The 13,641-nt window shown below is 42.8% G+C and overlaps 1 protein-coding gene across 1 annotated transcript in view; it reads left to right on the top strand.

Moving 5' to 3' along the window:
• The first annotated feature begins 767 nt into the window (after positions 1-767).
• MDH1B (malate dehydrogenase 1B) overlaps positions 768-13,641 on the top strand; it is a 28,266-nt gene continuing 15,392 nt past the window's right edge. The window contains exons 1-5 of the mRNA XM_061191083.1: positions 768-789; positions 4,980-5,092; positions 8,494-8,628; positions 8,820-8,962; positions 11,134-11,630. Coding sequence (XP_061047066.1) covers positions 768-789; positions 4,980-5,092; positions 8,494-8,628; positions 8,820-8,962; positions 11,134-11,630 — 910 coding nt within the window. The remainder of the gene's footprint in view (positions 790-4,979; positions 5,093-8,493; positions 8,629-8,819; positions 8,963-11,133; positions 11,631-13,641) is intronic.

Genomic DNA, 13,641 nt, shown 5'->3' with positions numbered 1-13,641 from the left:
TCTTTGCAGTAAGGCATTTTATGTTACCACTGCCTTGAAGATGTCAATGAAAAATAAGGGTTTAAACTTGATGGATACTTTTTAACACAAGGATTTAACTACAGCTAAACACGAACTGTTAGGAATAAGGACTTGGACAAGTAGAACGGCTCAGAAGAAGCAGCAGCAAACTAAAGTGATGCTTGCACGTGGCCTGCGCTTGTCCGGAGACACAACCAGACAGTCTCACCAGGTCTCAGAACCGGTGTCAGGGGTCCGTCCTTCCGGAGCTGGACCTCTTAGTATTAACCCACCTCCCTAAACTTACTTCCCGAGCAACTCCTGAGACCCTTCTCTGAAAGGCAAGAAGTCTAAGGCGTAGTACGACCACCTATGCTCGTCCTCCACTTACCTTAGTTCAGAGACCCATGGTTACACAGAGACGCGGCCATAACAGCTTCCCTGCGAGCTGAGCGTATCGCGAGATTTTACGGATCCTTCATAGGTCAAAAAGTGTTATGTTCGCGGGAGGTTGGAAATAGTTTACTTGGAGTGAAGAAAGCCTACCGAAAAACTGACTAGTTTTTCTTAGCTGCAGGGAATAGGAACGGGGGAGACCACAGAGCTTTTAATGACAGTGTATAACTGTGTACCCCAGCACGCAACCTCCCCAGCTGGGCGCCAGAGTCCGCGCTCAGCTTCAGAGTGCGCCTGCGCCAAGTCCTGAGCGGCGTGGTTGCCTGGAAACGGTGGAGCAGCGGTTCAAGACCCCGGGTCCTGGCTTCACTATGGCCAAATTCGTACTCGCTGGTGAGTGATCCCCGCGTCCGCCCGCAGATCGCTCAAAACACCGACAGCTACTCTCCTCTTATGACCGCTTGCCAGTGATCTTCTTAACTGGCTTATGTTCTAGCAACTCCAGCCTCTATATGGACCACCCAGGCTTTATTATGCTTTCATTCAAAAACGTATGTTGGCAAGTGACGGTGTGTACAAAGCACTGCTGGACACAGGGGATACAGTGAGGGGAAAGACACATCCCTGCCTTCGAGGAGCTTTCAGTCTCCTGGGATACAGAAGCATGTAAACAAGTACTTTTGGTACAGTGTGATTAATGCAATGAGGGGTATGTGCACAGGGCTCTGGGGGGTGTTACAAGAGCTGATTTGTGAAGGTTTGGAATAGGGAGGACATTCCAGAAAAAGGCACAGAGGCTAGCAGTGTCATGGCCTCTGGATATGGAGGAAGTGAATGGACCTGGGGCAAGAATGGGAGCAGAAGCCAGATCCTTGCACTTCAAGAACACCAAGCAAAGGTGTTTGAACTGTATGCTGAAAGCAATGAGGAGTCATTTAAAATGTTTAAGCAGGAGGGTATCTTAATGAGCTTGCATTTTAGGAAACCCACCTTGTCAGCAATGGAGGGGACGGACTGGAAATGTCGACTGGCATCCAGAAAACCACCAAAGAGGCTTTTACTGCAGCAGGCTATTGTACCTGCCTCCTTTCCTCTCAGCAAGTTTCTGAAAAGGGTGGACTGCTCTTCTATTTCCAGGTCCTCCTTGCACTCAATCTGGTTTCTACTTCTGCCTCCTTTCAGAAATGGCCCTCACCAAAGTCACCAATGACTTTACAGAAGCTGTCCGGTCCTTGTCTTATTTGACCTCTTTGATGCCTTAACACAATTGTCATCTCCCATCTGCCTGAAAACCTATTTCCTTTGCTCCTTTATTCATTCAGAAGAGTATTTTTGAGAATGTTGCATTTGTGGCAGTGGCAGGGCTGGGTTCTATAGGAGCAGTGGCAGTGGCAGGGGACCTTTCTTAGGCAAAGACTTCCCAGAAGAAGTGATTTTTTAATCAGCGTCCTGAAAGATGAGTGTTACCTATCGGAGAGGAAATAAGTAGAGAGGAGGAAAGTAAATTAGGCACGGGTAGGAGGGAGTGGGGCTGCAATGAGGAAAGCTAGTTTGGTGATTTTTGAGAGTATACAATAAGCAGAAAATTGAAAAAGATTTAGTAGGGTTGGAGCATAGAGTACAAGGAAGAGACTATCATATGTTAAGGCCAGAGTTAGATAACGTATATTCTTGTGAGCCATGTTCAATATTTTTTTTAGATGTATTTATTTTGATTTATATTTATTTTTGGCTGCATTGGGTCTTCGTTGCTGTGCGCGGGCTTTCTCTAGTTGCAGCGAGTGGGGGCTACTCTTCATTGCAGTGCACGGGCCTCTCATTGTGGTGTCTTCTCTTGTTGCAGAGCACGGGCTCTAGGCACGCGGGCTTCAGTAGTTGCAGCACGCAGGCTCAGTAGTTGTGGTGCACGGACTTAGTTGCTCCACGGCATGTGGGATCTTCCCGGACTGGGGCTCGAACCCGTGTCCCCTGCACTGGCAGGCGGATTCTTAACCACTGCGCCACCAGGGAAGCCCTCAATATTTTAGACTTTATCTAAAGTACATGGAAGGTTTTTGGAAGGAGATACATAATCACATTTGCATTTTATCTGAGTGTTATTGCTACAATGTGAGAAGAAAAAGACTGGATGCCCAAAGCCCAGTTAGGTACTGTAGTCCAGGAAGGAAATACTGGTGGCCTGGTCTAGGAAGGTGGGCAATGGAAATAGAAAGAAGTGAATGGATTGGAGAGATGTTAGGGAGCAGAATCTATAGAACGAGACATTTAACTAGGTGGAGGAAGAAAGGAAGGGAGAAGAAAGAGTTAAAATTATTCCCAAGCAGTAGTTTGCATAACTGGGTAGATGGGAAGTCATTGAAAAAAAAGCAGAAGAGTAGGCTTTATACTCTGGGTACTGTTAATTCTCTTAAATAACTGGGTTGATGAACATAAAGAACATAAGAGAAGGAGCAAATTTAGTAGGGGAGTGGTGGCAAAATCTGTCATAGACATGCTGAGTGCCTATGAGACATTTAGAAGGAGTTGAAAAAATACAGGACGGTGTAGACATCTAGATAAGGAGATAGTTCTGAACTGGAAATACAGATTTCTACTTAAAACCAAAGGAGTGGAGGAGATTATCCAGGAAGGATCATAGAGTATGAAGATAAGTTGCCTTGTAGAATGCTAACCTTTTAATGCATTAATAAAGGAATAGGAACCTAAAAGTGTAATGAGGAGTGGCCAGAGAAGTAGGAAGAAAACCTGAAGAATGCCCCCACCATAGTGAGTATTTCAAGAGTTGAAGGGAGACAAATGCTACCAAGGGTCAACAAGAAAAGGATCAAAAAGTATACATTGGATTTAGTGACATGGAGGTCCATGGTGACCTTCTAGAGAATTATGGGAAAAGCCAGATTGCAGTGGCATGAGAAATCAATGGAAGTGAGGAACTGGGGATGGCAAGTGTAGAGAACTATTTCAAGAACTATTTCAAGTTTTAATAGAAAAGGTCAGGTAGAAGGCAACGACTGAAGGGGGTCATGGGCTTTTTGTTTCTCAGGACAGGAGAAACTTAAATATAATGAGTATATTTTAATTATGGTAGAAACAGGCCATTAGAAACAGAGCTGAGATGCTAGAAAAAGGGGATAACCAATGGAGGTGGAAGAGGGTGGGGTTCAGAGCATAAGCGGTGAGATTGGATCTGGATGAGAGGTAGGATCCCTCTTCCACTGAATAGAAGAAAGAAGGAAAGGATGAGTCCAAATGCAGATAAGCTAGTAGGTTTGATGGCAGGAGGTTGGGGGATTTCCCAACTGATGCCTTTTTGTGTGATTTGGTTTAGTTTGCGTAAAGTAGAAAGCAGAGTTTTCTGTTGTCTTCTGATAGTACAGAAAAATATTGGAGAGAAGGAAGAGGCTTGAAGGAAGTAGACAGTTTGGAATGGTAGTTGTAGAGACCAGAAGAGAGTGCTGCCAAGGGAAACAGAGGGATCTCCAGGAAGAGTTGAGGGCCAGCTGAGACTGGTGACCATGAATTTATAATGGTGCCACTCTGCTTGGTCCTACCATGTTTATCCAGGGTTGCCAAGTACATGAAACCCAGGCACAGAAAAGCCAAGTTACTGGGTTCATTCAGGGTGAGGGTCTTTTACCAGGCTTACTTGCCAGAAGCACAGTGGGGCAAGAGAATTGAAGACATGAACCAGAAGAGTGGTCTGAATTCATGAGCCATGGATTTGAACTAAACAGGGAGGCTAATAGCCAGGGGGAGTTTGAGAGGGGTTGATGACTTAGAAGTCACGAGGAGGTTGAAGAACTGGTGATTGGGAGTAATCGGGGAAGAATGCTATAGAGAGGGTTCTGCCCTTGGCCCCTGCCCCTCCTACTCTACCAGACATCCAGTCCCACCAATTTTAGTGGCTGTCACTTTCTCTGTGTTTATGCCTGCAATATCTGTATCCTAAGCTATTACATAAGGCCTGCTCTTCAGATTTGCAGGTGCAGCTGCCTGCTGGTCATATCCACTTAGATATACTACAGATACTTCCAGCTGCACTTTATAATTTAAACTTCTCACCCATGATTTCTCTCTAGTAAGGTCAGGATCACCTACCCACGCCAGAAAAAAGAAGTTAAGCCAGACTCTTCTCTCTCCCGCCAATTCTCCTTCCCCTTCCCCCAATACTCTCTGCACACATATCAAGTCCACATGTGATTTTACCACCACTCCTCACTTCACACTTTGCCTTTTAGTAGCTACTAATGAGTAGTTCATTATGAGTAGTTCATGCTTAATTAGTAGCCTGGCAGCCTCTTACAGGAAGTGAGGTCTAATATAGCACTGGAGGAGAATAAATATTCAATAGTCTTTTTTCCTTTCCACATTTTATTACTAATGATTCTGATCTCGTATGAAATCCATTTTATTTTGCCAATATAATAAAAATCAAAAGTTTATGTTATGGCAGTTTATGCTATAACTCTATATAAATTATATTGTAACTGTGTGATTAATTCTGTAATTATATGACAAATACTTGTAACTACATGATAATTTCCATGTGATGAAAGAAAATATTGCTAATTTGAATTTTTTAGGTAGAGCAGATTGCCCATATTATGCTAAAGCAGAACTTCTGGCAGATTATTTACAAAAGAATCTTCCTGATTTTCGGATACATAAAATTACACATCATCCTGATGTTTGGGAGGTAAGAGGCCTTTACAGTTTGTTAAACTCACACACACAGAAAAATGTGCTCTGATTTAATTAAATATTAGCTAGTGTATCAGATAGCTTTCCAGTAATGAATGTTCATGTACTATTGATATTTTAATATTAGTAAAGTAAGTCCTGACTTATCAGCCTCAAAACATTACTTATATTTTTTTCCTAGTACCTAATAGAACAAATGAGGCCCTAACCTGTAACTAGAATAAATTTGGCTGGTATTTTCCCCCCAAGAATCCACATAGCTTATATTGCACTTTTTAACTTTCAATTCTCCTTCATATTGATTTCTAATGACATGAGGGACTTGTTTATTTGACACACCCTTCTTTGGGACTGAGATGGAAATTTGGGTGAAGGAGTTTCCTTTACTGGGGAGTGCTCTTGGGAACAACATCCTTAGAAAGAATGAGGGCAGCAGGACTGGGCAATGGGAGAAGTTGAACTGCCATCCAGCTCTAACAAAGGGCTCAGCCAGCCCTACAGGGAACTCTGAAGCTGGGATGGCCCTTCAGAGATACCCCCCGAAACAGGCAAGGAGGCCAGGCTTTTGTTCTCCTACAGCTAGCAGTCATAGGATGTGGGCTGCCCTGGGGAAGAGACTTAACCTTCGGCAAGGGAACATCCTTTGGTTGAGGTCAATTTCGAGAGAGAGGCTCAGCACTGAGCCATCAACAGCCAATACACCTCATGGCAGGGGGAATGAGTGCCTTGGTCACGAAGGAGGAATAGGGACTACGCGTGACAGGATCTGCTAGTTCACCAGTTGTGCCTTTTGGATCCACATGCTGCATATAACACGTTCACACCATCTGGGAACAGCTCTTCCAGAATTCTGGTTGGCATCTCTCCCCGGGGAAACTTTATAAGAGGAAGTTTAGTTAAATGAACAATAGTCTCCGCGGCACATCATTTCAGCGCTACACATCATTCAGCACCATAAATGACTCATCACCTTTCTTCTCTTCTATCCAGTGTAGATTCCCCTCACCCTCTGCTGATTCAGGTGACTTATTAGGTGTGGTGGTGACTTACACCTGTATCCTTAGGGGTCTGAGCCCTCGTCTCTATTCCCTTTTCAGGATATGACTGTTGCACCTGTCCATTTGCTGTCAAAATTGAGCAAGGCACTACCAAGGATACCCCAATGGATTACATAGATGCCAACCATTCTTTCCTGCCCACATTGGGTAATAGCTGCCCTACATGTTCCTGATCAACAGGGGCAATTACCCCTTCCATGATGGTAACTCCTTTCCTTACTGGCTGATCTCTTGGCACAGGAGCTCTAAGTGACCATGTGGCAGCCATAGATTAAAGTTTAATGGGACTCTTCCTGATAGAAGCACCCCTCACCCTGGGTGGGTCACTGGGAGTGATGGTAAGCAGGGTCACTCTTAATTCCATTCTTGGTTCCTGGATTCATGTATTTGACCTATTGGGGCAAAACTGTATTGATTTGTGGTATATATTGCATCCTGAAAGATGGTACCCCCATCCTTGCAAGGTATCAGTCTCTAAGCTGGTGCCTGCATCTTCAGTGTGTTGTTCCATCCCTCTACCATGCTGCTAGATGTTGCCATATATGATAGGGCCAGTGGGTCCCTGGTTTCATGCCCAATGTCATACATCCTTTACTTTAAAATGGGTTTCTTGGTTCAAAGTGATGTTATGCAGGATCCCATGTTGGTAGGTTAAATATTTTGAAAAGTCTTGAACAGGGTGCTGGCCAAAGTCCTACAAGCAATAAAGGCAACTCTTTATCCAGAATATATGTTGATTAAAATCAAGGTGAATCACTGCTCTTTCCAGGGTAGAAGGGGTCCAATGTAATCAGATTGCCACCAAGAGGCTGGTTGTTGTCTTTGAGGGATAGTGCCATTAACAGGAGGTCAGCGTTGATCTCTGTTAATGGCAGCAGCAATGGCTAGATCAGCTTTGATGAGTGATAGCTTGTTTTCTCAGACCATTGCATAAGCTCTAACTTTTTCATGTCCCCATTGTGCCTTCAGCTGTCTAAGTTATCTTACTGCTGGGTTGCTTAGTGCTTCTGTCATAATAGATGTTCTCTGGTGGGCACTGCCCCCTGTCCTCTTTTATTTCAGAATTCTATCATCCCAATTGCCATGGGGCCCAGCTCTATAACAGCATGTCATTTAACAGCCATGGCCCAGAATTGACAGCCACACTAGGCTTCTCAGTGATGCTGAGACCCCTCTCATCAGTGCATTCCTTGTCACTTTGGTGAATGTAGTGTCCTCCAGGCCCTTCCAGAGAACATAGGTGACCAATAGTTTTCCAGCCTTCCATCATAGCATATCCACTCTAGCGAGCCCATTTTTTCTAAGCTTTTTCATCCCTTCTTCCGTGGTCTTCCATGACAGTTCTGGCATTTCCATTTTATTTCATCCTTTCCTCCAAGCTTTGAAGAGCCATCCTAGCAACATGTTAGCACTTTCTTCTGAGGTCTTTGTCAGGGTGTACACTCTTGAATAGCAGAAGAGTGATTCATTTTGATAAATTCTCTCTTGTTCAGCTTTATGTTCCACTCTTGATTCAGCACCCTCAGGGTCCAGTCCTGTACATATTCTTCCAGCTCCTGTCAGGACATCACCATGCCCTGCTTGCTGCTGAAGGTCCTTTGAGGTAGAGTCTCTTTCTTCAAGACTCCCAGTATTTCACTGGTCAGGCTACGTTGTGACTAGAGGGGCCATGGGGGAATCATCATGGTGGAAACATCAACAAGGGAAATTCATTTGTAAGATTTTATTTGTAAGGTAGCTTCATTATACATTCCTCCAAAGACAAGAATGTTGCCATGTACTTTACCCATAGAAATGTTGCATTCCGTCTCTATGCAGATATTGTCATTGGAAGGCCTGGTGTACACAAACCAGATAATGATGATTTAAATTTTTCTAGTAAGTATTATCAGAAATCCCCAGACAATTTTTAGCTCATTAATTCAATCTAAAAAATATAAACTATACTCACATATTTGGAAAGCAATATCAAATTTATATGGCCCTAAAACCAGAGACATCTCATACAGAAAACCATTTGAGTTGGAAAACTTGGCTTCTTTTTTAAGCCAAACGCTGGCACTTCAGGTCTACTCAGGAAAGAGAGCAACATTCAGTACCTTTATTTGGTCGATGAATTCGAAGAGTATTCTTTCTTACTTGATTAATTTGTTACTCAGCTCATCACTATTTCTATATTTATATTTTACAGTTTAAAGATATCTAAATTTTATTATGTATACACAGAGGTAGTAAAAAAAAAAACAACTAGTATTTTAATGTTTGAACTCTAAAGCATTGAATTGAATTCCAAGGCAGATTCAATGTGTGACTTCTCGTGGACTATATCTTTCAATAGGAGTGGCGGAAAGAGTTGTGTAAAAAGAATAAGTGGAGTCACAAAACTTCCCCCATCATCTGGAGAGAGCTGTTGGATCGTGGAGGAAAGGGTTTGCTTTTGGGAGGATATAATGAGTTCCTAGAACATGCCCAGGTATACAAATTAAGTTGACTTATCTGTCTAAAACATTATTGTTCTCTCCTATTATTATATTTTTCAAATGTCTTGCTTTCTAAGGTATTCTCTCAGCTCTCTTTTTACTCTATTTGGGCTTTAAACAAGAACTCTCCATTATAGCCATTGTCAGCTATTCTGGTGTTGATTTTTTCTTTCCCAATATTTAGCTTTACTATGGTGTCACCTCTAGCATGACGACTGAGCTGATGAAGACAGTTGCTCAAGAGAACCTGGGGACACACATAGAAAAAGAGCTGGAGAAAGAAGCCCTGAAAGGTCTCATCAACCCCTTGCAGGTCTGGATCACCAGGTGAGACCGTCAAATCCCAGGATTCGTGAGGTTGGCTTTTTATGTTTAGAAGGACAATGATGTAGGATTCATTACATGATGGAAGAATATCTGAGTGTCAAGTTTGAGAGTTGTATGTATGTATACGAATATTATAGATATGTAATATATGTATATGCATATATATCCCCTAGTGTAGCCCCATGTATGAGTGTTAGACTATATATAGATTTAATGTGTATGTAATATGCATATAATACACATACATACTAAATCTAAGAGCAACTTTATAGCAAAGATATTTACTTTGCATAACTGTCTCCAGCTCTCCTGCCCTCATTCTGTGCATCTCACGCTGTCTACTGCTCATACCATCTTGCTCTTCACCTCCCTGTCCTTCCTTCCCTCTCCCATGTTTCCTGCCTTCCCTCCCCCATCTTCCTGACTGTTGCCCTCTTCCTCTCTCCCACTTGCTAGAGATGCCCTCATCCTAGTTCTTCCATATGCACTCATTCTCTGTAACCTCACCCGCCTCGCTCTTACCCCTTCTCACTTTTTCTCCTTCTCACTTTTGCTCCTCATCACTCTCAGTCTCAGTGGTGGGTGGACACGTTCGATGTTTGTCATTGCTTTTTCTCTCTGTCATCTCTGTGCCCTGTCTCCCTCTTTGTCCTTCTGCTGTCCATCTTGCTCTATCTCTCCCTCCCCCTTTCCTTTCCCCACCTCCCAATCTGTCTCTCACACTGCCCTTCTTACTACCTATGTGTGTATCCTAATATACAGGCTCATCTGAAAAATTCTTTGTTATTATGAAAGATTTCAAATGCAGAAAAGAACTGAGAATGATGTAATAACCGTCCATGAACTTTACACCCAGATTTAATAATATTACATCGGCTTTAGGATTTTTTTAATATTTATTTATTTATTTGGCTGCGCTGGGTCTTAGCTGCAGCACGCGGGATCTTTATTTGCGGCATCCGGGCTCTTATCTGCGGCATGCGGGCTCCTCCTTGTGGCCTGTGGGACCCAGCTCCCCTACCAGGGATCGAACCCGGGCCCCCTGCATGCGGAGCACAGAGTCCTAACCACTGGACCACCAGGGAAGCCCCTAGATATTTTTGAAGGATTAAAATGGTACAGATGCTCTTGAAAACACCACTGCGCCTCTCTCCAAACCCACTGTGAAAAAATGCCCGGATGCATTTCTCAACTCCCCCTCAGGGGTCATTAGGGCTCTCAGTTATCAGCCAAGCTATAGAGTACTCAAATACTGGCTGAATTGTGGGTGCAGATACATGATACCTCGCCTGTGTTGATCCTAGGCTTCTTTATAAGGATTTGGAAAAATAGGCCTTTCTAAAAGGTGTCATTACTTTGCAGATAAGGGTACAAAATAGAAAAGAGTTATGGTTAAATGAAACTGATTTCCTTCTCTTTTTTTAAAAAGAATGTAAACACGTAATTACAGTAATATGACACAGTTCTTTTAAATTTTGCTTTCTGCCTATTCTATTTAATTTGAAAAGCCTTATAAACAGGTACATTTCTTACTTTGGTATTGTTTTCAGATGGCCAAAGCAAGAAGTTAGCAGTGAGAATTATTTTGTTCTACTTTTGATTTCTAGCCTTAAAAATGTCTGTGCAGCTGTGTATGCCAATTTCAGATATTAAATCACCCTATTAATGCACATGCAGAATTATATCTATTAAGAATAAAGCCTGGGGACTTCCCTGGTGGCACAGTGGTTAAGAATCCGCCTGCCAGTGCAGGGGACACGGGTTCGAGCTCTGGTCCGGGAAGATCCCACATGCTTTGGGGCAACTAAGCCCATGAGCCGTAACTACTGAGCCTGCGCTCTAGAGCCCGTGAGCCACAACTACTGAGCCCGCGTGCCACAACTACTGAAGCCCGTTCGCCTAGAGCCTGTACTCCGCAACAAAAGAAGCCACTGCAATAAGAAGCCCGCGCACCACAACAAAGAGTAGCCCCCGCTCGCCGCAACTAGAGAAAGCCCGCGCACAGCAATGAAGACCCAACACAGCCGAAAATAAATAAATAAATAAATTTATAAAAAAAAAAAAAAAAGACTTCTATACATGGCTGGTACTTTAAAAAAAAAAAAAAAGAATAAAGCCTGAAAAGGAGCAAAAGATTTAACCATTCGTAATCGGCTTTGCATTTTTATTAGTGCATCGGCGCCTGCCTGCTACAACCTAATTCCCATCTTGACAAGTGGTGAAGTGTTTGGACCGCATATGGAAATTAGCATAAACCTATTTGACAACAAGCAGGCAGAAGAAAAACTCACAAGCCTTGTGAAAGAGGCTCAGGACCTGGCGTCGCCCTTCCTGCAGAGTGTGTCCGTCTGCACCCGAGCGGAGGAAGCCTTCCGCCAGGCCCACGTGATCATCTTCCTCGACGACCACGTGGACAAGGAGGTGTACAGTTTGGAAGACTGCATCCGAAGCAGGGCTACTCTGTGCCACCTCTACGGATCCCTGATTGAGAAAAATGCTCATGATTCCGTCAGAATTATTGTGGGAGGAAAAACCTTTGTGAATCTCAAAACGTCTTTGCTTATGAGATACGCCCCAAACTTCGCTCACAATATTGTCGCTGTGGCCTTGGGCGTAGAAGGCAAAGCGAAGGCGGAGCTGGCCAGAAAACTGAAAACGACTCCCTCATGTGAGTGAGCTCCCGTTTCCGTGTCTGGTTTTAAACAGCGTGATTTCACAGCAGCTAGGAAGAACACTGTCCCCTCTAAAATCAGTCGGGATATCTGGACTACAAAGTATGAAGCAGAGGCCGAGAACTTCTGATTGTGTGATTTCACTACTGTGCATTTTCTTTCTACTAGCTTTTATGACTAGCTGATCTTTTCCCATCATTATAAAAATTAAGAAACAAATATTTAAATAATAAGATTTCTATTTTTCAAGTAGTAATTTGAAACTTAATATTCCATTTTTTTTTTTTTCCGTGATAGTAGTCAACCAATGTAATCGGTGTTTTTTAAAAAAATACTCAGGGCTCCGTTAAAGTGACCCCACCGCACTTCCCACCTGTGTGACTTGGGGCAAATCACTTAACCTTGCTGTGCCTCGCTTCCTCACCTGTAAAATGAGGATGTAAATAGCACCTACATCCTAGAATTGATGCAAGGATTTAAAGAGATAATATTTCTAAAGTGCTTGGAGGAGTGCCTGACACGTGGTAAGCATTTGCAAGGATAGTAAACTTGTTAAGGTGATTATGCTATCTGATCAGTTTCTGCTCCTAGTAACCTTTGTACTTATAGACGTCAAAATCATAGGAGGATGAGACAGAATCAGAAAATGGATTTTTGTATCTAAAGGGGGAGTGCTGTATCTAAAAATATTTGTCATATTTGACAGACTTTAGCTATTTGTGCCCTTAGATGGAGCAGGTGCAACGAAGTCCATTGAGAATGCCAGGAAGTGCAAGGCATGACATCAAGCAAAATTGGGAAGACAGTGAAATGTGAGCCTAGAATGCTCTCAGTCAGAGTTATAAAGGACTTTGGTGAGCCCCTCACACATTAGGGCAAGAGCCGTATTGTCCTTTTTTTTTTTTTTTAACATCTTTATTGGAGTATAATTGCTTTACAATGGTGTGTTAGCTTCTGCTTTATAACAAAGTGAATCAGTTATACATATACATATGTTCCCATATCTCTTCCCTCTTGCGTCTCCCTCCCTCCCACCCTCCCTATCCCACCCCTCTAGGTGATCACAAAGCACCCAGCTGATCTCCCTGTGCTATGCGTCTGCTTCCCACTAGCTATCTATTTTACGTTTGGTAGTATATATATGTCCATGCCACTCTCTCAGTTGTCACAGCTTACCCTTCCCCCTCCCCATATCCTCAAGTCCATTCTCTAGTAGGTCTGTGTCTTTACTCCCGTCTTGCCCCTAGGTTCTTCATGACCTTTTTTTTTTTCTTAGATTCCATATATATGTGTTAGCATATGGTATTTGTTTTTCTCTTTCTGGCTTACTTCACCCTGTATGACACTCTAGGTCCATCCACCTCACTACAAATAACTCAATTTCGTTTCTTTTTATGGCTGAGTAATATTCCATTGTATATATGTGCCACATCTTCTTTATCCATTCATCTGTTGATGGACACTTAGGTTGCTTCCATGTCCTGGCTATTGTAAATAGAGCTGCAATGAACATTTTGGTACATGACTCTTTCTGAATTATGGTTTTCTCAGGGTATATGCCCAGTAGTGGGATTGCTGGGTCGTATGGTAGTTCTGTTTTTAGTTTTTTAAGGAACTTCCATCCTGTTCTCCATAGTGGCTGTATCAATTTACATTCCCACCAACAGTGCAAGAGGGTTCCCTTTTCTCCATACCCTCTCCAGCATTTATTGTTTGTCCTTTTCTTAACAACAAAGCCCTAGGACCATAACTTCTGGTATTCTTGCATACAAATCATTAGTGTCTTACCCCCAGGGTCAGTGCATACCTCAGTCAAATGGATACTAAAATTATTCAGTAGGAAAACATTTCCTAATCATTTTATCTCTGTTATCAACCTTATATGTATATGTGTAGATACTGATTTCTCACAAAAGATCTATGATACACTGATGAAAGTGTCAATAAGAGGCAGTGTTACAAAATTTAAAACAGGGCAGGCACTTTCAACCAGAAAGCTGCTCTCTT

Source organism: Eubalaena glacialis, chromosome 1, assembly GCF_028564815.1.
Source record: "Eubalaena glacialis isolate mEubGla1 chromosome 1, mEubGla1.1.hap2.+ XY, whole genome shotgun sequence".
Classification (NCBI taxonomy): Eukaryota; Metazoa; Chordata; class Mammalia; order Artiodactyla; family Balaenidae; genus Eubalaena; species Eubalaena glacialis.
This window is presented reverse-complemented; position numbering and strand designations above follow the sequence as displayed.